Source organism: Lycium barbarum, chromosome 11, assembly GCF_019175385.1.
Source record: "Lycium barbarum isolate Lr01 chromosome 11, ASM1917538v2, whole genome shotgun sequence".
Lineage (NCBI taxonomy): Eukaryota > Viridiplantae > Streptophyta > Magnoliopsida > Solanales > Solanaceae > Lycium > Lycium barbarum.
In genome coordinates this window covers 16,331,368-16,356,906 of record NC_083347.1, presented here as the reverse complement: position 1 = coordinate 16,356,906, position 25,539 = coordinate 16,331,368, and the positions used below count along the sequence as shown (strand labels likewise).

The 25,539-nt window shown below is 37.0% G+C and overlaps 2 protein-coding genes across 2 annotated transcripts; both read left to right on the top strand.

Moving 5' to 3' along the window:
- Positions 1 to 6,975: 6,975 nt before the first annotated feature.
- On the top strand, positions 6,976 to 8,544 carry LOC132619485 (uncharacterized). Its single transcript, XM_060334380.1, has one exon. It carries the CDS (start codon positions 6,976 to 6,978, stop codon positions 8,542 to 8,544), a length of 1,569 nt encoding a protein of 522 aa, XP_060190363.1.
- Positions 8,545 to 16,968: 8,424 nt separating this feature from the next.
- LOC132619484 (GTP-binding protein YPTM2-like) lies at positions 16,969 to 23,787 on the top strand. Its single transcript, XM_060334379.1, has 2 exons — positions 16,969 to 17,041; positions 23,498 to 23,787. Exons 1-2 carry the CDS (start codon positions 16,969 to 16,971, stop codon positions 23,785 to 23,787), a joined length of 363 nt encoding a protein of 120 aa, XP_060190362.1.
- The last annotated feature ends 1,752 nt before the right edge of the window (positions 23,788 to 25,539 follow it).

Below are 25,539 nucleotides of genomic sequence, written 5' to 3'. Positions count from 1 at the left end.
TTGGCGACTCTTGCTGGGGACTCTAGGTTCTAACCATAACAAACTTAGGTTAATAATTAATTTGTTGCATGTTTGGTTGTTTTCTTTATGTTTGCTTTTATTGTTGCCTTGTTTGTTTCTTTTATGTTCTTTTAAGTGATTGCTTTATTATGTGAAATTTTCTATGTAATAATATGTTACTGCTTTCCTTAAATTGGCATTCCGGTCATATTTCCTCCACTTCTGGAAAACTCACACTATCACACGTACACGCGAGGTGTGTTTTGCGCACCCGCAAATTTTTCTTCGTAAAATCCAAATTTTAGGAGAGTTGGCGTATGCGCGGGGGGCCCGAGTAACGGGGACCGCGTAGCCTTCTCACTCGAGTAGTCCGCTCGGGAACCCTGTGTCTAGTAAGCCAAATCTCGGAAAATCTTAAGATAGAGCTTTGCCACCAATTTTATTAAGTCATGCATGCATAAACCTTAGGTGGGTCGGTCCTTGGTATCGACTCCACAATTAGGAAACCTACTAAATTGTCGACGGGTTTCATAACCCAACGACCGTAAGCATATTATGTGTAACGTGATAATGATAGAACGATCCAAGCCTAGTCATGATGATAGTTTTAGTTTGGATCTCTTGAATGAGTGAGAACTTGGGAAGAACTGGTTTGCCATTTACTGGTTTCTTGTTTTCAGTGTTCTTTTCTTCCTTGTTAAATTACTTTGGCCATAATGAGAATATGTGGATATGTTCATCTCCTCTTCACGTCTGGAAACTAATACTGTAGTCCTCTTAGACCATTTCAAAATTGGGTGTCAAACCTGAAAACATGTTAAGATTTGAGAGAACTTGTGTCTAACATTCTGTCTTAGTGGTTAAATTCCTGAACTTTTCTTTCTTGGTAAAATAAAGGCTCCTTATCCTTGCGATATAAACTCCATATGCATCTAAATTAAACCATGTAGGCTAATCTGTTTACTTTATCCCTCTTTAAAAAACATATTTTAACCTTGTTTATGAAATACACATCTTCTCAAATATAAAGATCTTCAATTTGGTCTGACCACCACGAGCTGTGCCTTAAAATGTAGTATATCTTCCTAAGGTAAGCCTGTAGTGACTTCTTTAGCAACTCACAGTACTTTGAGATATTTGTTGCACTTCATGATAAAGGAGTACTTATAAATAGCGAAGTTTTGAGAAGGCTAATGCCGAAGCTAACTAGTTTGTGTGTATTGAGATTGTGATACTGAGATTGAGCCGTTAACTTTCATCTAGGTGTCAATAAAAGGCTAGAACTCGACCATTTTCCTTCGGGGCAAGACATGAGATTAAGTCATTTAAATAGTTACTCTAAGTTGTTCTACCCTTTGTTTTGCTTTCAACATGAACTGATTTTCAACACAAGGATGCTCTTTGGTTCTACTTTAGCATTAGCTTTCTCCCCTCAAAACCAGTTTTAGAGAAATTGATCGTTAACTTTTATTGAAATTGGACCTTCATAGCTAAAAGTTTTAAGTCTTAGGCTAAGTCTAGTTACAGTTAACTCTTTGTCGTATGCTTGAGTAAGAACAGTTATAAATCAGTAACTTCTCATTTTTTAAACAGTTATAAATCAGTAACTTCTCATTTTTAACTAATTCAGTTGGCTGAAATCTTTTGGAAGTTAATTTCAAACCATAAGTGAGTTTGCTTCAATGATTGATGTAGATCTAGTTTTTACTTGTATGTTTTTGGCATGCTACACTAAGACTCTGAAATGACTTTGGTTCCTCATTCTTCTGCCTATTGGTTTAAGTCATGTTTGTGTAAAACAAAATGCAGAGAATTTCAAATTTTATATTCTTCAACCAGTAATGACTATGTTCCTGTGGGGAATTTAAAAAATGGGATATCATGTTTTTATTTATTTCTTTGTTTCCTAAGCAAGCTTCTAAGTAGTAAAGTACTTTAGCTAACGTCAAACTTCAATTTTGGTCTAAGTAAATTAGCTATCCCATGAGAAGTATAACTGTTAAGTTGAATTATTTTGCATGACTACTGAGATCAATATATGGTTCAGGTTCCCAGTTAGTTATTGAGAACTTTTAAATGTTGATGTATGTTCTAAAGGTAATCCTGGTGAAGCTAGCTTGGTAGGTTAAAATTAACTAATGTTTTCATAAACTATCACCCTAAGAATTGAGATTTCTAACTGCCCATATATGATTTAAATCAGTGATAAGTTGCCTGCTTTGATTCTCTCTGAATATATTTCTCTCTCCTTTCATAGTTGGGCATAAGAAAGCTTGGTTGCACTGCAGTTTGTCCTTCTGTTAGCAAGTTGTCCTGATTTCTTCATCTGTTAAGTTTGTTTCCAAAATAGTTGAAGTATTGATCTCAAATGGTTTTGAGGGTAAGCATAGATCCATAGGCCATAAAATCACTACATGTTAGTTCAAAACCTGGAAATATGCCCAATGTTCACTTAATCTAAGCCTCTGTGCCTTTTTTTCCCTTTAGTGTGTTTCCTAAAGAATAGTGATGTTCTGTTTGGACTGACTTCTTGACTAAAAATGACCCCAGTTTAGTTGCTAGCATTCTGTGACATTTATGGGACCATTTTGAATTCAATACCTTCTACCCCTATCCCTTAATAGTTTCTAGCATTCTGCGACATTTATGGGATCATTTTGAGTCTGAGATTAATGTCCTACTGGTATAAATAAACAAGAGTTACACTTTATCTCATGATTCCTTATTTTGTTTTCCTCTGCCTAACTACCTACACATTATAAAGAGGGGGGAGAAAGTAGAGACAAACCTCAGGATTAGCTTAAAATAAAAAGGGCAGCTTGAAGAGTAGGTATATGTTGATCAAAGAATTAATCCAAAATATGCTGAATACATCCTCTAAGAATTCTGTAGTTGTGAAAATCTCGTATAATTAGCCTCTTGTGATTGTTTTCTGAATACTCATAGCTGCATATTACACTTACAAACCTAGCATTTAAATATTGCTTCAGTTAGGATAATTGCAACTGCTTTGTCAGACATCAGTTAGTTGTGGCTCATGTATTGCTATTGTTTTGAGAAAATCTGTGAAATGTGGTCATCTGCAAGGATGTGCCTGTTATTTTTAGTTGCTGGTAGGTTTGTTGTGATTTGGATTGAAGTTTGGGATGGCATTGGGTGACCATGATGGCTGCATATTTGATTTAGAGACTACTGTCTATTGTTGACAAGAATATGCAGCTACTGCCTTCAACTTGCTATACTATACAACTACTCCCTTCAACTTGCTACACTTCTAAGATTAAGAAATGTCATCAGTAATCTATTACCCCGAATATCTATTTGTTGTCATACCCTGGACATCTGTTTGTAGACATACCCTCGGGCATCTGTTTATTGACATACCTCTGCAAAATGTTGTTGTTGCACCGAAGAAAGGAGTAACTGCTGCTATGCCTTGCTATGCTAAGCAAGTTGGTTGTTATAATTAAACTATTGTATTAGGCAGTGACACTTAAATCACATTTAGATAGATTAAGAGCACTAATTCCATTCTTCACTCTTTCTCTTCATTGCATGACCAGGGCTGTTACTTGATGGTTTGCTGCATTTGATGCCTGCTACCATGTTTTTGAGCTGAAACGACTACATTTTAGGTCTTCTGTTTCTGCTTGTGTTCTGTAAAAAAAAAAAAAATGAACCGATACTACACTAATGCCACCTTGAATGAAACTAGCTGTTGGCTGCTTGTTTGCCACACCGATCACTCAAATGTTCTTGTTGTTTAGGCTGGCTGACCCTTTTTACAGCTGTCTCTTGAGTTGCCTTTTTAGGGTAAGGAAAACACTGCATTCTGGGCCAAAGTGTTGTGGCACCTCCAGGCAAACAGATGCTACACTTGGAGGAAGTCAACTTCTGTATTTAAGAGCCGATAATTTTTTCGTTTATGAACAACATTTTCACTGCCTTTGGGGGAAAACTGCTGCTATACCGTGGTGTTTACTCTTGAACATGTTGCGGCTGGAGGCAAGCAACCACTATTTGGGGCTAAATGGCTGCTGTATTTTCAGGCATAAGGATACTGCAATAGAGAACTCTCTTTGTGTTGCCTCATCGTGTTACTTTGTCCATGTTTGTGGGGAGCTATGTTGTTACATTCTTAAAAAAAAAAATATATATATATATATATAACTTGTTGCACTGAAAAGAGCAGCTGCTAAAGATGATTATAATCTTCAGATACTGTTACGACTGGTTACTATAGAAAACTGCTGCTATGTCCTCTCTAAAGTAGAAGTTGCACTACGCTTGAGCTGTTGTGTTAAATTTTGCCTTGAGTTTCTATTGTCTGCTGAAATATTCCACTTTCATGGGAATGAACATGCTTAGAAATGAGCAGATTCTTCATCAAATGAAAATAACTGCTGTTGCTTTTCTTTTAAAGAACAGAATGCTACGCTTGGTGAAAATCCCATTAATTTGAGATAATGTTTGTTGAGCTAAACCTGATTTTGCTACTTTTGCACTGCTGAAAACCTTGTTTTAAGTCACAATAGTTTAAAAATTTCCGAAATAAAACCTTCAAGCACTTATCTTTTCCTGGAAACATTCCTTGGCTTGTTCTTTCAGCAAGGTTTTATTTAAGTTGTGACTGCTAAAGGATGTATTTGGTAGAACTAACGAGGAAAATGATACCAACTGGTTTCCTTAAAGCTAAAGTCGTTTTGGTGTTAACTGGGAATTAAATAACGCCTTGAACCATCTAGTTTTCTTTGATATTTGTATGTGTAGTAGCAGAGAGGGACAAATTTGTATAAGAGTTGATCTCACAATCTTTCCTTATTTGGTTACATATGGAAATTTTCTATTAGGATTCTAATTTAATTAAGTTTCGCCTGGGTTGAGAGTGTTTATTGCATTTGGGCGTTGTCATGGGAAAATAATTTGGATAAGACCTTCTCGCTCCGAGATGTGGGATCAAATGACGAACATAATGCAATATTTGGGAAGTACGGGAGCAGGGCCAAGATAATGGAGCATCATCTTCGGTTCAACCGTCAACGTGATCAAATGCAAATTTTAGGCCAAGTTCTTGATTGTTTTTATATTATGCTATCCGTGATGTATTCTGGTTTATTTGATGTACTCGCTTTTATTCAATAGAATTTGGCCTCTTTTAATCCCAAACTCAAGTGTCTCGATTAAATGGCTTGGATCCCTCTATCATAATCTCGAATATGTGGCGTTAGACCTACCTCTGGCATAAAGAGGTCCCTGCATATTAGGACGTCTTATCAATGTTTGTGTTATAAACCTTGTAAGGTGTTTGCTTGCTTGCTAAGTGGTTTACTTGAATTTATTTGCAATATGCTTGCTTTTCAATTTATTTGCGATTATCACCTGATGCCAAGCTCATTACTTAAACTTATTTGCAGGCTCTTATTTGAATTTATTTGTGAAAAGTTATTACTTGATATTACTAACATCATTTTTGTTTCATAATAAAAGAAAATTCATATTTTGCTTTGCCACACAATTGCATATCGTTCATTAATTATTTTGCATCATCTTCACTTAAAAAAAAAACTATTTATTCCGCGGTTAGCGCACTTTAGCCAGTCTAGAGCACCTTTAAGATCGTTCGCATTCTTAGCATGACTCCCGATAAATTTCTAATCGTCGGAGGAAATCTCTTAATTTTCGCATACCAACCTTGAAAATCCTTAAAGTTAACTCTTATCATTCCAACTTTGTTTTAAAAGGCATTCTCTTATTGTTATTTGCTTCGTTACTCCAATCTTAAAGTGTCGAACAATTTGTCTCGCATCAAACTACAAATTCCAGAGTTTTTTTGTGTCCTTCTTTTACGGGTATGATCTTCTGTCTCGAACGACGAAACATTTGGCCCGTTAGCTCCATGCCTCGTAGAATCCATCTTGCACTCGGTTTACGTCATGGAACTTTTACTTTCAAATTCTATCATTTTCAGCATTTATCGTTTCTTAAATTGGTAGATGTCCAAATTTATTAGTCCAATCTATCAAATGGCACTTCTCGATATTTGTTCGATTTTTGCCATCAAGTTGTTCAAGAATGACTGTTCAAGTACCTTGTTTCTGCGGAGTCTTCGCTCAGTCAATCGCGCCATTCTAGGTCGCTGAAATTTATCTTCGCGCGCCCATTAATTTCAATTTTGGCATACAAGTCGAAAGACAATCTCATAGGTCTCCTGTCCTTGACATTTTGCAACCCGCCAGTGCTTCGTAACTCTCGGGTATATTAAATTCAACTGTCTTGCGCCCGATCAATCATGATCTTCTCTAAGCTAATCTCTTGCATTATTAAAAAAAAAAAAAAAAAATCCGAACTATGTTTGACCTGATTTCCTGTCGGATACAGGATACGTAGGCAGCCTATATAAGGCCCGATCTTATTTACTGCAAATTTTAATATTCCCCAAACGAAGGAGCATGAAACTGGGACAATTTTGGAATGCAACCCAAGTCATCTTTTCAAAGCGTCCTAAAACTGGGAAAAATTTTAAAATGTATGCCGAAATTGGTAAGAATTAACTCGGAACCAGGCTTTGGCGTTTCGATATGAGTCAACCTTTTTTCAAATGGCTACTCCAATGCAGTTTTCTTTCTTCCGATTCATTCTCAACCGTCAGAGCTAAAATAGCTGATGATTCATTGTCGTCCATTCGTTTCCTTTATATGACTCAAGTCGTCTCTAATCTAGAGCCTGTTTAATTAGATCACTAAAAAAAAAAGATATATATATATATATATATATATATATATATATATATATATATATATATATATATATATATATATATATATATATATATATATATATATATATTGTTTATGAAGCTTTTACTTCATGCACTAACATTTTATTTTGTTTATGAAGTTTTACTTTTCTCTTTAGAAGGTTGTCTGGCATTGAACATTGTTTTGGCTGCGAATCTGCATTAAGGACGAGACTACAATGGCAGAGAGATTTGAAGCTTTCAACACTGGTATGCGTTTGGTGCAAGAACAAAACGATAGCAAGGGAAAGGTGGTTCGAAAAAATATTGTAGCCAATCTGGGAAATACCTTAAGCCTTCTTCCTAACACAACCTCAACTTCCAGCAACGTTTCCTTAGCCATTTCGCCTCACTTAAATCCTACCTATACCATTCCACAAATGCCTTCGACCTACACTCCCGATCAAGTAGCGATAATTCCTAATCCTCAATTTTCCATAGCCACCACTCAATTCGAGAAAAGTAAGGAAAACGAACTGGCGATATCCCCATACAGGAGGCCTGGAAAGGAAATCAAGTCGCTTTGCCACGAAGATTTGGGAAAAGAACTCCACAATTTGAGGAAAGTCATTAATGAAGAGTTATGTTCGAGAAATTTCCAGATTTTGAAGTATGAAGATTTATGTGTGCATCCAAACGCTGAGCTTCCGTCAGGGTACAAAATACCTAAGTTTAACACTTTCAATGGGAAGGGAGATCCCGTTGCTCATTTAAAGGACTATTGCAGCAGATTAATTGGTATTGGACATATTGAAGCCACACGAATGAGATTGTTCATTCAAAGTTTATCAGGATCAGCACTCTATTGGTACACTAAACAAGATTTTAGCAAATGGCTTACGTGGGAAGATATGGCCCGCGGATTTATAAAGCAATTCGAGTTTAACACTGGAGGCGATCCGCACATAGCTGATCTGCTTAGAATAAAGAAAACGCCACATGAGTCTTTCCAAGAATATGCCATACGATGGAGGTTAGAAGCTTCAAAAATACATCCTCCATTATCCGAGAGGGAATTGATCTCAACCTTCATCCAGATTCAGGAAGACTTATATTATGATAAGTTGCTCGGAGCTTGTGCACACAACTTCTCTGATTTGATTAGGATTGGTAGAGAACTAGAAAATGCCATTCAAGAAGGGAGAATTACAGATAGCTCAGCAACACAAGCCGTTCACCAAACCTTCCAAGCGGAGGTACTAGGAAATCTGCAAAGTGAAATGAAGGAAAACCAATTTGCTTCCACGACTATGCATCAAGCGCAATGCCATAAAAGTCACCAAATTTTTCAATCTTATGCCACCATGCAATGTCCTCGTCAGCAAAACTCCCAGCAAGGCTACCAACGACGGTTTCACCAAGCACAATCAAGCTCTCAACATAAAAAGAAGAGGAAATCTTTTTGCTTCACTACTCTAAATGAACCATTGGCAAACATATTTAAGAGGTTGAGTTCTAAGGGTATTCTACAACCAAAGAAGGGATTTATACCTAAGCATCCACCGCCAAACTTTGATTTATCTAAGAGTTGTGCTTATCACTCAAACATCCAAGGACATGACATTGAAGAATGTCCAGCACTAAGATTTAAGATTCAAAGCATGATTGAAAGTGGCAAGATAAAGCTGCAGCTAGAGCCTTCAGCCGATAATATTGCAAACACAAAGACAACTGTTGTTAAGGGTGATCCATCGAAACTGGCACCAAGGCATTTGAAAAGAAAGCGTGCAACAAGTCAAGCCGACTGATAGGGACATCATCTCGACACTCGAGAATATCATCCTCCACATGCCCATCTTTAGGAATAGCCGCTATCTTGTAATCTTTTCTAGACTTTTTAAATGAACTACGGTCGACCTGATTCCTATTAGTAGCAGGATACGTAGGCGCCCATGTTGGGTCCGGTCTCAATAAATAAAAAATTCCAATTTCCCCCCAAGTCGAACTGGAGAAATTTTGCAGACGGCTTATCCCAAGCCATGTTCACATAATCAGATTTCCGCAATGGCATAGCAACGAGAAACACAGATTCAAAGCCAAAGCTTCAATGTTCAACGCAAGGCAACCACTTTCTTTTATACTAACAAATTTTCTTTGAGTAATGCAGAACCGATTTTAGCTGCTCCTCAACGATAATGCACGGCATACGAATCTTAGCATCAAGAAAACCTCACGAAAGTCATGAAGCAAAGGGTGATTCAAGGATGATTCAAAATCAACACAAATTTCGAAACTCATAATTTTCTTTGAGCGCAGGAATTTTACTCATGGAAACACTTTAGCAAGGTGAAATATCGCCAAGGCTTCCAGTTGTGGAAGCCGAAGTATGCTTACAGCTTTGCAGGGACTGCGCACCGAGCGGTTTGAATCTTCCTACAACACGCACAAATATTATTGCTTTCAAATGCTCTGCGCATGCACTATTATTTTTAATACCATGCACCGCATATGCACTATAGCTTTAAATTTCCCGCGCTGCATGCACTACTATTTTAAATGCCCCGCACTACTGCTTTAAATCCCCCGCACTGCATACACTATTATTTTTAATACCACGCACCGCATATGCACTATTGCTTTAAATTCTCCGCACTGCATGCACTGCTATTTTAAATACCACGCACTGCATATGCACTATTGCTTTGAATTTCCCGCACTGCATACGCACTACTGCTTTCAAATGTCTCGCACTGCAAAAGCACCGCACCTTCATTGCATTATTACTTTCACATGCCCCGCAAAGGCACAGCATCATTGTTCGCAAACGCACAGCATTTGGGTTCGTCCACCCTAAAATAGGATGCTTGGGTTCGTCCACCCTAAAATAGGATATCGGGTTCTTCCACCCTAAAATAGGATATCGGGTTCTTCCACCCTAAAATAGGATATTGGGTTCTTCCACCCTAAAATAGGATATCGGGTTCTTCCACCCTAAAATAGGATATTGGGTTCTTCCACCCTAAAATAGGATATCGGGTTCTTCCACCCTAAAATAGGATGCTCGGGTTCTTCCACCCTAAAATAGGATGCTTGGGTTCTTCCACCCTAAAATAGGATGCTTGGGTTCTTCCACCCTAAAATAGGATATCGGGTTCTTCCACCCTAAAATAGGATATCGGGTTCTTCCACCCTAAAATAGGATATCGGGTTCTTCCACCCTAAAATAGGATATCGGGTTCTTCCACCCTAAAATAGGATGCTTGGGTTCTTCCACCCTAAAATAGGATATCGGGTTCTTCCACCCTAAAATAGGATATCGGGTTCTTCCACCCTAAAATAGGATATCGGGTTCTTCCACCCTAAAATAGGATGCTTGAGTTCTTCCACCCTAAAATAGGATATCGGGTTCTTCCACCCTAAAATAGGATATCGGGTTCTTCCACCCTAAAATAGGATATCGGGTTCTTCCACCCTAAAATAGGATGCTTGGGTTCTTCCACCCTAAAATAGGATATTGGGTTCTTCCACCCTAAAATAGGATACTTGGGTTCTTCCACCCTAAAATAGGATATCGGGTTCTTCCACCCTAAAATAGGATATCGGGTTCTTCCACCCTAAAATAGGATATCGGGTTCTTCCACCCTAAAATAGGATATCGGGTTCTTCCACCCTAAAATAGGATGCTTGGGTTCTTCCACCCTAAAATAGGATATCGGGTTCTTCCACCCTAAAATAGGATATCGGGTTCTTCCACCCTAAAATAGGATATCGGGTTCTTCCACCCTAAAATAGGATGCTTGGGTTCTTCCACCCTAAAATAGGATATTGGGTTCTTCCACCCTAAAATAGGATATCGGGTTCTTCCACCCTAAAATAGGATATCGGGTTCTTCCACCCTAAAATAGGATATCGGGTTCTTCCACCCTAAAATAGGATGCTTGGGTTCTTCCACCCTAAAATAGGATATCGGGTTCTTCCACCCTAAAATAGGATATCGGGTTCTTCCACCCTAAAATAGGATATTGGGTTCTTCCACCCTAAAACAGGATACCCGGGTTCTTCCGCCCTAAAATAGGACATTTCGGGCTCAACCACCTTTCATATGATGCAGGGGTTGCGCACCGCCCTTTGCATCGTTTCCATATATTGCCTGGGCCATGCACCGCCCCTTTTAAAATTTTTGCATAAGGCTGCGCACCGCCCTTTGCATCATTTCCATATTCATATACTGCTTGGGCCATGCACCACCCCATTTAAATTCTCTGCATAAGGCTGTGCACCGCCTTCCATGTTCGCATGGGCTGCGCACCGCCCTTTGTAGTTTTTGCATAAGGCTGCGCACCGCCCTTTAAAATTTCTGCATAAGACATCGCGTCGCACCTGCCTTGTTTTATTATTATTTTCAAATGCTCCTGCGTGCGCTCGCAGCCGCATTGCACCGCACTTGCATCGCTTTACTTCAATATTTATTTTTACTGACTATTTTATCTAGTTTAAAGTTTCGCAGGAGCTTTAGCGCAACGTGGAACTATTTCTTCGGCAGCGAACTGGGGCAATACGTCGGGAAGGATAAGCAAACTTCCGACAAGGGTCAATGATCTACCTCGAACACTCGGCTTCAATTTCAAATTTTCTGTTCGCATTCCAGCACACTCAATTTTCGGAGTTCTATCACAATACTCAGTGTCATCATAACTCGACACTGGGACAATATTTTTTGCGAAGATTCGCATCAAATCGTGAGTTGCCAGTCATAGGTGTCGTAGTCTTCCCAGAACTACACACGGCCTGATTCTCGTGCAGCCCGAGATATGTAGGCGATTCAGAGACCGGAGTTCGGCCGTAATTTTCTTTACCCTTAGTCCTTCATAATCCTCTAGCCGGGACAAAATAGGCTACTAAGTCAACGTCTTTGCCCGAAAATTCTTTCATCATTACCAGGCAAAGAGGGACAAGTTGTTGACACCCAATTTTGTCCCGCCTCTCCTCCAAAATACCTATTTGCGCTTCTAATATTTTGGAAAAAAATAAAATAAATATATATTATGTTTACTATAATTATTAGCCTCTTATCCATACCGTCATTGCATTATTCTATCAATTATTATTATTGCTATTACCGCATTTATTATTATTATACTTATTATTATTATTATTTGTTACTATTATTATAATTCACAATTTTATCATTTCGGCATTTTACCAAGCTTACGCACACGCATCGCATTTATCTTTGCATAATTAAATAATAGTATTTATTTTACTGTGGATTTTCAAAAAATATTATTGCACGACTATTATAACACCGTATGATTTTATTACCCGAGTCCTAATAATCACACATTTTGTATTAAGCAATATTTTGTCACCCTCGGTATATCATTAATTAAAATTGGTCTTTTATTCAAATTCAGAAGCCAAACTATTTCTTGCACTCAGTCCGTATTTTTGATTTATCGGATTCCAAATCAAAGTCCAATCAACTCATAAATATTTTTTGACCAGCCTATATTTTTGATCCAAATTTCTAGACCAGTCCATGTTTTAATTTATTAGCTCATTCTTTAATACCCGGGTCTGACCCATTTCATTGAGAATAAGGGAAACCCTCAGGGTTCCCCTCATTTTCCTCTTCACCTTCGTTATCACCTACCCGCCGCACCCCCCTTCCCTTTCTCCTTCACTTTCTCGTTCACCTCCCACTTCACCGTGCCTCCCCCTTTCCCTCTGTCGCCACCACCTCCCTCTGTCACCACCATCGCGACTGACACCCCACACTTTCCTGTTCCCCACTCCTTTCTTTCACCGTCATCCCCTCGCTCTCATCTCCACGTTACCTCTGTCACCACCATCGCGACTGACACCCCATTTATCTTTGTCCCCCACGTTGCCACTGCCACCCCACTTCCTTTGTCCCCCCACGCTCACTGCCATCCCCATTCCTCCAAGTTCCCCACGCGTATTTCCTTTTTTATTCAACACAATACAAAGCAAAATCCTATAAATAGGGGCGTTTAAATCATTTGGAGGGGTATTTTTTTTCTTGGTCACGAAAATTCCCTAAAAGCAAAGAGTTAGAGCACTGTGAACACCCCGCAAATACGAGTGTTTAATCGCTCAAGTCCTCCTTTGGAAAATACCAGTTTTTCTTTAATTTCATTGATATCGTCACAAATACGCACTCTGTTCTTTTCTTGCTTCGGGTATTGGTCTGAATTCGAACGTACGCAAGTTCGATTTTCGTGGTGCTTCGAGGTAGATCGGAGACTCGAAGCCTCACTTCGCTGCACCCGAAGAAGGTAATTTCCCCTTTTCCCTTTCATTTCCTGCCTAATCTATGCTTTCTTAATCGTTGTTAGGTTTTTTAAAATATGCTGACTAGTTAGATTAGCTTGGTAAGCCTGTTTTGTGTGTTGATATTAATTCGGATCTAATCAGTCTTGTGTGATGATTTAAGTATCGAATTGGGCTCTGCTTACATAATTACCTATATTATGTGTGATAGATTGACTTCAGTCGATTCAGATGTATGAGTTAATCATGCTAGTTGGTTTAAGTTGCACATCGTCGTATAAATCTGGACAATTAGTTAGTAGGATGTTTGAGCTTGTTTAAGTGTTCGTTGTTAGGTCAGGCATGATTAGTAGTTAAATCTGTGATTGGTTTCTGTTTGCTCATGATTATAACACAAGATTGTTTAATGCAATTTAGTAATGACATAGTAATGTGAAGGGCTAGAATTGTAACATAGAGAAAGCGTATCCAGATTGTACTATGATAAGAATGATGGCTTGTGGATAGGATAAACAAATCTGGTTTAAAATTAGCATAAGATAAAAATGGATATGCTATTTGGAGCTATTAACATACATCAGTTTCAGTTCTTGGGGTGTTTTATATTATCTTAAGGAGATTCGATGTCGTTTTAGAGTTAAACAATCTAAAGATGTCTTTTGAAACATACTTGAGCACCTGGCAGCCTTGATACATAGGCATTGAATCCAATTTGACCAGAAAATTCCTCTTATTAGCCCCTGCTTCATGGATCGAGACGTATGTTGATTTGATATTGTCTTATGTTGACTCTGTCATGTTTGTGTTGGCCGAATCGGGCATATATACTTAAATATACACAATATATATATTTAACTTACCGATCTGTTTGAGTCCGTATCTTATATGTTCGACCATATTTATCGATCACATACTAATCTTTTTCCTCTCGTTTTTGTGCATGACCACCGCTTGTGAGTTCGAGGAACTCGTCTTCTTCCGCATTCGGCGTTGGGCTGAAACACTCTTCTCGAGTCAGCCCCTTCAGCTGTGTAGAAAGATTCTGGACCAAAGCCCCAATAGCAAAAACAAAATCACCGCAGTAGTCCTAAGAATGGGCTGATCCGTTCGCTCTTTTTTCCCCTCTATCTTACTTTTCATTGTATATTTTGATTTACCTATATGACTAACACTTTATTTTGTCACTTAGCTTAGATGAAACCATAGAAGAACTAGTAGAGTTAGTTTCGGGTAATGGGTAGTTAATTTAAGGAAAAACCCGTGATTATTATATTTTGCAAATCTTATCTTAAGTAACATTTTTTATTCCAAGCTTTAGCAATATTTATAAGTTTTATTTTAAACAGCGTTGTTATATTTCCCTTTAAAACCTTAGTGACATTATAAACCCTTTTCTTAAAATTTAAGCACCTTATTTAGCATTGATTATTTAGCCTAAGTTTGGCCGGACAACCGTAGTTAACGGATCCTAGAGGATGCCTAACCCCTTCCCTTTAGGATAATATAGAACCCTTACTTAGAATCACACTGATTAAGCAGACTATTAACGGAGGTTTAGCCAGCTTTACCTTAGTTAATAATTAGGTGCCCTAATTCACCTTAAATCAATTAGGTGGCGACTCCTTAAAACAAAGCAATATAGGAATCACCAATATGTTGTACTCCGCTTCGACCCGGTTAAAATGGGGTATAACAGCAGCAACACGGGGAGGTGTTGTGGTAAAATCTGCATATTCATTTTCCTCTTCGTGTATTTGGGGTGGTGGTGCAAGTCTGTTGACCAGGTATGGATGCAGACCAAGCTTCTTAACCTCTAACATGGTCGGAACAATGTTGTTGAATTTAAGAATGTCCTGCACATAATATATTGTGAACTGTCAGTTTAGAACCTCTCTGTATTTTACAAATACACAGCAACTAAAATACAAAAAATGCACGTGTAAATACTAGTTGATAGGCATGTATTTAATGTAAGTATTTTACCTCACCGTCCTTAAACATGCCCAACATCAAGTAGTTAACTGATGGCTTTTGGTTCACTGTTCTTCAATTAAACATTCTTGGGATTCGGCTTCTGGTTTTAACCATTAAATTAGGGCCAACATTAGAGCAGCACTCATATATCCACACTTGCATAGAAAAAGGAAAACCCCATAGACAATAAAACTGCTTCGGTTTGTCCATCTTGTGGTGAATACTCTTAATCAAATCATCAAATGCTTTCTTACCCCATGTATATTCATTGTAATGTTCACTCTCACCAAGTCAAAATAATGTCTTGGGACTGTGACGTTCCTCTTTTCAATTGAAAGTATGTAATTATGAATGAAATACAGGATCGCAATCTTTACAGCATCTTCATTTGCGTTATCACCAACACCCCAATCCTTGTCTTCAAAACACTTATTTAAAGTCATCTTTAAAACACTATTACCAAAACCACCGAAATATTCATCTAATAATCTGTTAGGACCCTCATCAAAAACAACTTCATCCCCATAACACTTCAATCTAGTAATTAAAGCAAACTCAAAAAGACCGAATGTCAATTCCGTCCCATTAATATCGATAACAAACGCATCACTATTACTACGCTTCAACTCCCTAACCATAAAACACCTAAATAACTGATCCTGCACCTCAGTGTCAACTTGCATCTGCATATATTGTCCAAAAATAGTTTTGGAAAATAGCTTGAATTGTCTATCGGTCAGTTTGTCCTTCAACTCATCTTTAATGTTATGGTTCATATATGAAGCATAACGTATCGGTTGAGTGGGGGGACGTTTAAACAGGAATTTGGAGGCCTGAAAGTTTGAATATAACGGCAACACATGAGAATCAAAAATATATAATCATACATAAACCTGTTATTAATTAAAAAAAAATACACAAATGTGAGGAATTACAAATACATGATACATAGTTGATGATTTGATAACAAAAATGGTTAGTGAAATACATGACACAATTATATGTATGTTTCATATACAAAACTAATTCAAACAATACAAAAATAAATACGAATGTTATCCCATCTATTAATGAATTGTTCAGATCAATAAATACATGCAAACAAAAAACAGTTATTAAGATGTTTAGCTGACAAAAGTTGAACAAATACACCTTTTATCTGACACATACCCATACTTTCTTTTTAAAACATACATAAACCTGTTATTAATTTTAAAAAATACCCAAATGTGAGGAATTACAAATTCATGATACATAGTTTGATAATTGATAACAAAAATGGTTAGAGAAATACATGATACAGTTGTATGTATGTTTCAAATACAAAACTAATTCAAACAATACAAATACATACAAATGCTATCCCCTCTATTAATGAATTGTTCAGATCAATAAATACATGCAACTATACTTACGGATGCGGTAAAAAATACATGAATCATTAACCGAATTTGGGCAATATGTAAAATACAATTTTATTCTCAAATATATATATATATATATATATATATATATATCAAAAAATACCTGCTTGTTCATAGTTAATTGTTGTTCTCTGGTATTTGTCTCTACAACATTCTTCCCTTGGCTATTAGAAGCAGCATCGGATGTTTTTCTCCTCTATGTGGCAGTATAAAAATCTTTTTTTTTTCAAATTAACAGTTGAAGGATTTCTGATTCTGGCAGGATCATGGATTTTCTTAGATCTCCTTTCAGCAACCAATTTTTCAGCAGAAGCTACATCAACATCATGTTGTTGCTGAGAAATACCCATATCAAAAGAAGGGGAATTTAATTTTTGATGAGTATGTGGGATACCTCTTGTAACCCTACTAGATATGCTTTCATCCGCCATTAATTGATGTTTTTCACTACTCAAATTGGGAAGCTCTAAGCATTGAAAGTTAAAAATCTTGAAAAAAAGTCAAAAATATTGAATTAAATTGACCAAAATACACAAAATAATGAAAACTTACACAAATACACCACCACCCACAAATATCGACACAATAAATTGTAGTGAAATTGTGCTTGATGGTAATGGATAGATTCCGAGGAGAAAAAAAGGGCTAAAATTAATGGAAACGGAGAGAGAAACGTAATATATATTACGTGAGTTTCAAATGGGAAGTTGGGATAGTGTTTACCGTTATTTACGGTGTATTTGAGAACTGATAAGTGCAAGTTACTGTTGTATGTAGAATGGGTAATTTAGAAAATTAATTAGCTATTATTATTAATTTTAATAAAAGGTAGTTATTAACATTAAATAGGTAGTAAAATTAGCTATAACAAGTAAATTTTAATAATAATAAAGCTGGGAATGAACACGGTGATGTGACATATCTCATTGGCACGATTTATCTTTTTTCTTATAATTTTGAATTTTTCCTCATTTTTTGGTCCTAAAAACCTCCAAAATAATTAATATATCTCTTCTCATTATTGGCATTTATTACATTTCTTGAGACATTTCAATGCAATTATTATTCAATTATTAAAGGATTGACAGTTCTGGCCCTATGAAAGTCACGTCTAATTGCATTTACTTTAGCCTTCCCAGGTCATGTCTAATTGCAGTTAATTTAGCCTTCCCAAATCCCAAAAATAAATGTCATTTGCATTGAAAATTTGAAACTGCTCAATTTAATTTCTCTTAATTATAATACCTCCTTGTCATCCTTTTCTCTAGAGCAAAGGGTAATAACAAATCCTTTACCAAAACATGATCAGACCAACATATTATCATGATTTCTAAGACTAGAGAAGGGCGGGGCTATGGACTAAAATAGAAGAAGATTAAGGTATGGTCATAATTTTATTCTATGCCCATTTTCGTTGGAGGTTAATGGACAAAAAAATTAATAATTGGTCTTAGGTTCCAAACAGTCACTACAAACAGTCACAAGATCTAACAAGTAAAAACAAAATCTTATTTTATCACGAATATCAATAAAGCGGAATCGGTAACCTTCGAGATCTCCTTTGAAGCTGCATTTTTGAAATGTGTGCGCAACATATTTCTGAAGGTTGGGATGGTGATCAACATGAAATCTAAGTTCTTTCTTTTCTACTTTTTAATTTATACAAAGAGTATAACAACAACAATAACATACCCAGCATATTCCCACATGGTGAGATCTAGGGAGGGTAGAGTATACGCAGACCTTATCCCTACCTTAGGAGGTAGGGAGGCTATTTCGGATAGACCCTCGGCTCAAGAAAAGGTGCCAAGACAACAATAATAATAGGCAGTAATAGCAACATATAAATGACGCTAAAGAAAGAAAGAAAGAAACAAGCAAGCCATGTGAGAGATCTAGAAAAAATAAGTGAGTGAACAAAGATAATAATACTCCTAACACGGAAAATAAATCCTTGCGTCCCCTCACTAGCCCTCTACCCTGAAACTCAACCTCCACACCCTCCTATCACCGATTATATCCTCGGTAAGCTGAAGTAGTGCCATATCCTGCCGAATTACCTCTCCCCGGGCCTTCTTTGGCCTACCCCTCCCTCTCTTAAGAACACTACTGCCAGCCTCTCACACCTCCTCACTGACGCATCAACGCATCTCCCCTGCAAATGGCCGAGCTATCTTAACCTCCCTCCCCGCATCTTATCCACTATTGGGGCCACACCCACCTTGTCTCGAATCACTTCATTCTGAATCCTATCTCTCCTGGTATGCCCGCACATCCATCTCAGCATCTTTATCTCTACTATCTTCATTTTCTGGACATAACTTTCTTAACTGGCCACTATTCCGTCTCATATAACATAGTCGGTCTAACCACTGCTTTGTAGAACTTTTCCTTTAGTATAGGCAGCATCTTTTTATCGCAAAACACCCCCGATGCGAGCTTCCATTTCATCCATCCCGCTCCAATACAATGTGTGACATCGTCATCAATATCACCATTCCCTTAGATGATCGACCCCAGGTACTTGAAACTTTCTTTCTTCGGGATGACCTTAGTATCTAGCTGCACGTCCTCGTCCTCTACCTGAATCACATCATTGAACTTGCACTCTAAGTACTCTGTCTTAGTCCTGCTCAACTTGAAACCTTTCAACTCTAGGGTCTGTCTCTAACCTCCAGTGTCGCGTTAACACCATCCGCGACTCGTCAATTAGCACAATGTCATCTGCAAACAATGTGCACCATGACAGCTTTCCTTGAATGTGGCGCATCAGTGCGTCCTTCGCTAAAGCAAAAAAAAAAGAGGCTAAGAGAGAACCCCTGATGCAGGCCCATCGTGATTGGGAAGTGTTCTGAGTCATCTCCAACTGTCCTCACCTAGCTCTTGGCTCCATCATATACGTCCTTAATCACTCTAATGTAAGCTACATGAACACCTCTTGCTTCTAGACATCTCCACAGCACCTCCCATTGGGACTTTGTCGTAAGTCTTTTCTAGGTCAACAAACACCATGTACAAGTCTTTCTTCTTATCCCTATATTGCTCCACCAACCTCCTCATGAAGTGAATGACTTATGTAGTCGAACACCCCGACATAAATCCGAACTGTCCTCCTAAATAGACACTATCTTCCTCATCCTCGCTTCCACTACTCTTTCCCAAACTTTTATCGTATGGCTCAACAGCTTGATATACCTATAGTTGTTGCAGTTATAGATATCCCCTTGTTCTTGTACAACGGGATCATGGTGCTCCATCTCCACTCTTCAGGCACATCCGCGTAAGCCACTCCAGGCCTCCCTTGCCTGCATTCTTCCAAAATTCTACCAGAATTTTATCTGGCCCGGTCGCTCTCTCCTCGGTCATCTTCCCTATAACCCCCTCGACCTCCTTAACCTTGAGTGCTAGCAGTACCCAAAATCGTGGCAGCTCTCTGAGAGCTCCAATTCGCCTAATACGATGTTCCGGTCTCCCTCTTCGTTCAAGATTTTATGAAAGTAAGTCTGCCTTCTTCGTCTAATATAGGCATCTTCCACCAAAACTTTGCCTCTCTCGTCTTTGATACGATTCACTTTATCTAGGTCTCGAGTCTTCCTCTCCTTCGCTTTGGCTAGCCTGTACAACTTCTTGTCCCCGCCTTTTTTCTCTAAATCTTCATACAAGCATCCAAACGCAGCAGTCTTAGTTGAATTTACCGCTAACTTCGCCTCCTTCCTCGCCTTCTTATACTGCTACTTGTTAATCTTCTTCTCCTCCTCGTTTGTGCTCTCTACTACCTTTAAATACGCTATTTTCTTAGCTTCCACTTTACCTTAGACCTCTTTGTTCCACCACCAGTCCTCTTTGTGTCTGCCATAGTAACCATTTGATACCCTTAGCACCTCTCTTGCCGCTTCCCTGATGTTAGCAGCCGTCGTAGTCCACATACTACTCACATCCCTACTACTCCTCCAGCTCCCAATGCTCTCAGCCGTTATCCCAACAAATCTTTTTCTATATAGTCCGTCGTTTTCCACTTACCTATAAGACATTGAAATTTGACATGATAAATGATGTGGTTTAATTAAGATCCTATTTTACATACACATTCAGTTTAATTAACTATATATTATAGGGTAAAGAATGCGAATCTTCCAGTAGTGAGTCTATAATTACCTCTTTAAGTGGTAGTGAGTCTATAATTACCTCTTTAAGTGGTTAGTTACCTTTAATTTGTGTCCCTTTAATGATGGATAAGAAAATAAGGAGAAACATCTCGTTCAATCAATCAAAGTGACACATTAGTCTAGGGTTGATTTCTCATATGGTCACTTAATTAATAGTTTATTATTTCAGAAAGTCATCTTTTTGTTGAAAAAACTGGAATCAAGATGAAATGTGACTTTCTGATTAATAACTATTATTTGAGTAAATGTCTGAAAAAATCAACTCAATTAATCTAACACCACTGCATGCTCATATCTGGTTAATTGGAACGTGAATTACTTAATAGGGGCACTCAGTATTAGGTAAATCAAGAATTTGACAGATAATTAATTAGAAAGAGATTATTTCACCAGAAAGAATTCGGTTTGAATATAATGATATCTATTTAGAATTTTTCGAACTTAATCTTAGATGTTATAATCGTCTTGTACAATAATTGGGGCATCAATTTTTGCAGTGTTAATGCCTTTTGTTGGTTGGCCGAGCTTAAATCTGTGCTCGAGAAATAGCTATCTTAAATAGAAAATATGATTGGAATTGTCTATAACGATAATATAATAATATAATGGTTAATGTTAAAGGGAGGCTTCTTCTATATCGTGTCAAATTCGATCAGAAAAAGTGTCAAAAGCATTCATTCTTTTTGTTCTTTTTATTTTGGCTAAAAAAAGTCATAGGTTGTACAATAGCCATACATCGCTTATTTGTGATGCCACAATGTTTAGCTATTGTCAATCCCCAAGACGCCTTTGATTGATGTTTATCCCTTATCCACTCTATTTAGTATGGTTCCGCCATAAGAACATTGAACGCTCAACCTGGCAGAGCAACTCTCTGCCCAACTCACAACATAGTACATCTTAAATAGATAATATGGTTGGAATTGTCTATAACGATAATATAATGATTAATATTAAAGGGAGGTTTCTCCTACATCGATTGTGTCAAATTCGCATAAAAAAATGTCAAAAGCAATACATTCTTTTTGTTCTTTTTATTTTGGCTAAAAAAGTTGTAGGTTGTACTACAACCATACATAACTTATTTGAGATGGCACAATCTTTAGCTATTGTCAATTCCAAGACGCCTTTGATTGATGTTTATTCCTTATCCACTCCATTTAGTATGGTTCCGTCATAAGAACATTGAACACTCAGCCTAGTGGAGCAATTCTCTCCCCAACTCACAACATAGTGTGGAATCTAGAGTAAAGGCGTACAATGTAGTCATATTGAGCGAGCTAATGTTTGTTAGGTATTTTAATTTAATTTGACGTTGCTTCACACAAATACAAAGATAAGATAATTAATCTATGGTCTAAGTCAATCACAAACACCAAGTTCATAAGGTTGAGAATCATCCAAACCCATATAAAAAGAAAACAACACAACCCTCAACCAATATGAGACAATTTAATGATACTTCTGTTCCAAATTAAACCGAAGATCCCTTAGCATAAACAAATAGGTATTAATTTGTTTTCATATAAATCCTTTTTTCTTGTCAAAATGCCATTATCCATCTTAAAAGTTGTTGATGCTAGTATCCACTATCCACAACTTGAAAGAAAACCATAATAGTTGCAAATTTGAATATTAAAAGCTATATTGAAAGGGGTCAATATTGTTTGATTGTTGTTTTCTTCCTTGTATTATATGGCTTAATTAGTTCTGTTAGAGCCAAAACAGATAAAATTGACCTTGAGGGAAGAATCAATAAATAATAATGGGTAATTAACTTTCATGATCACTTTTTAAGTGGAGAAGACATCGATGATGCCTTCCTTGTGGCTAATCATTTAAGCTTAGTGCTGCAGAACTTGGAAAACATTATGTTTAACGAATGTCCTTTTCACAAATTCTTGAAATTCCTTCTAACATATGTTTATTTTACTCAACGATGAAAGGCAGGTTCAAAATTTAAACTGATTTGAGTTCAACCCGTTTAAGGGTCTTGACATTGAGTTCATGCATATAGTAATTTATACTTTTGAAATTATGAGTTTAATAATTAATATTCTTCGAAATTTAATAACTTTTACAGAGTAGATATATCTAATTTTGTGCAAAAATTATTTTTATGTATATATAGTAGATGTTGAACCCCTTAGGCTTTTTCGTATGTTTACTTTTTTATATTTTGAACTCCCTCGGCGGAAATCCTGGTTCCGCCACTAGTCATATGGCCTATTAGCACTATAAGGAACTTTTTTATTTTCTATTCTCTATAGTAGAGGTGTTCATGGTCCGGTTTGACTCGGTTTTTGGCTAAAACCAAACCAAACCAAACCAATCAAGGCGGTTTTTTTTTAATATTCAGACCAAACCAAACCATTATAGTATAAATTCTATCGGTTTCGGTTTTATCGGTTTTGTCGGTTTTATCGGTTTGGTTTGGTTTTTCCGGGTTGTAATAATATATTTTATAATGCAAAAAAATTGACAAACTTATTTACAAACTTGCACTTTTGAGTAGTTGTAGTTTCCATCTGAAAAAAAGTATCCAAAAATCTAAATAAATAGAGAAATTCAAAATCATTAGATAAAAACTAAATCAACAGAAAAAATCTAAATCAGTGGAGAAAATCTAAAATAACAGAGAAATAAAATAAAAAACACATACAAGATGAAAGACTAGAGAAGCAATTCATTCAAGTAAAACTTCAAAGACACAAAAATAATTACACAAACAAAGAGTAGGGAACATACAAAAAGTAACCAAAAAATAAAAGGGAAGAAAAAGTTACAGACTTACACGGATTAAAGCTTCTTGTACTATCGCGGTGCACACGGAATAATTGTGGTTTATGATGTAACCGACCAAGAGAGCTTCAACAATGTCAAGCAATGGTTGAGTGAAATAGACCGATATGCAAGTGATAATGTGAACAAACTTCTTGTTGGAAATAAGTGTGATCTCACAGCACAAAAGGTAGTTTCCACAGAGACAGCTCAGGCTTTTGCTGATGAAATTGGCATACCTTTCATGGAAACAAGTGCAAAAAGTGCCACTAATGTAGAACAGGCTTTCATGGCTATGGCTGCTTCAATCAAGAACAGAATGGCAAGCCAACCGGCAAGAGCGGTTGCTGTTCATCTTGAAAGGACGAAGCTCTGTTGCCTTGATGATGATTCTGATGTGGAGCTGTGGTGAAGCTGGCACGCAACAACACAAAGTACCACTTAACAAGTCTAGCCACAACAGACAAGAATGGACATCGTGAAAAAGAGAAAAAAGGAACAACAGATAGTGCATGGTGCACTCACAAAACATAACTTCTTTTTAGAATATTTAGCATGTGTTTGTATTAAAAAAAAAAAAAAAAGATTACCAAAAAGTAGAATAAGAAAATTCAGCAGAGAAACCTCTTAACAGACAAATGTAATCATGGAGAGTTTATTTATGTTAACTATTCAGTAAGAGATTTTTATTTTACTTTAACCGTAAATGGGCTTGGGGAACATGGGCTAGACTTTTCTCTTGGAATGGTCCTAAATTATGAAGAAGTTAAAAAATAGATAAAGGTTAATTAACATATATAAATATATATAATATTTTAAATATGTACATATTTATCGGTTCGGTTTAGTTCGGTTTTTTTATGAGTAACACCAAACCAAACCAAATGTTATCGGTTTTTAAAAATCTAAAACCAAACCAAACCAAACCGAGCCGGTTTTCGGTTTATTAAATCGGTTTGACTTGGTTTATCGGTTCGGATCGGTTTTTCGGTCTCGTTTGAACACCCCTACTCTATAGTGACACTAAATTCCTTTTTCCATCTGAAAAGAAGGAAGGAAAAAAAAAAAAAAAGAATTATCCAATGAAGGGCTTAGGCCCAAGTTTCACGACGATGCCAAGCCCATTCAAATCTCCTCCTTTCGCAAATGAACTTCATGGACTTGCTTAAAATCAGGGAGCCCAATATATGTTCCCATGAACAAATACAGGGCCCAAATGGGAATGAGGACTAATCCTTAATCTCTTGATGAAATTACCAAATAAGCACTTTTTTTGAACTGCTAATCAAATTTTAGCCATTTATCTCACAACTATTTAACGCTTAGCTACTTTTTAACTTGAAAAAAAAAATATCTGGACAAAAGATACTCTTACCTGAAATACGAAAAATTCTAGTGTAGTGTACTGGAATTTGAAACTTTTACAAATGAAACTCTATCACATTATGTTGGAGTTTGAATTTTCCTCATAGGTAAAAATCCACCACAATGTCTTGAAATTGGAAACTTTAAGGATGAAATTCTAACATACTATGCAGATTTTCAACCCAATTTTTAAAATAAGAGTCTTTGCTGCAATTTTTATAGCAAGATTATTCGAACGCCGAAACACAATTATGGAGTTTAACCTTCAACTTGTTTTTGAGTTCAAAAGAGATACATGAATAATTTCCATGAAGAAAAAAAGGATTAGAAGAAGAAAAACTAAAATAAATGGAAAACGGCTTCATAAGAAGACCAAACTTACCATATGCACAAGGGATTGTATAACATTACAACTAAATTAATATTTTTTTCAGGTTCATATATATGTTTGATCAATTTAAATTCAAGTACTAGACCAATCTAATAACACTAATTGATTGTGTGTCTAATTATATATATATATATATATATATATATATATATATATATATATATATATATCCTGCGGAGATCCCAAGTCTCCAAGTGGGCCCTCTTGGCCACTCACGACCTTGGCTTTTTACAGAATCCCGCTTCTGTGTCGTAGGACTTGTAGCTTGGCAGTCCACCAGGTGGGTTTGTTTATCCTTCCAGTTTCGAGTGTCTTCTAGGATAGTTATAACGGCCCATAGGCGCGAGATGTACCTTGGGGGGGGGGGGGGGGGGGGGGCGGTCCCCTGGACATAGTCCTTTCAGGCAG

What these genes read in the sequence shown, in the direction of transcription:
- LOC132619485 (XM_060334380.1), top strand. Translation starts at nt 6,976, where the DNA reads ATGGCAGAGAGATTTGAAGCTTTCAACACTGGTATGCGTTTGGTGCAA.
- LOC132619484 (XM_060334379.1), top strand. Translation starts at nt 16,969, where the DNA reads ATGAAAACTTACACAAATACACCACCACCCACAAATATCGACACAATA. An exon ending in TAGTGAAATTGTGCTTGATG is followed by an intron (nt 17,042 to 23,497) that starts GTAATGGATAGA and finishes TGAGTGAAATAG; the next exon opens with ACCGATATGCAAGTGATAAT.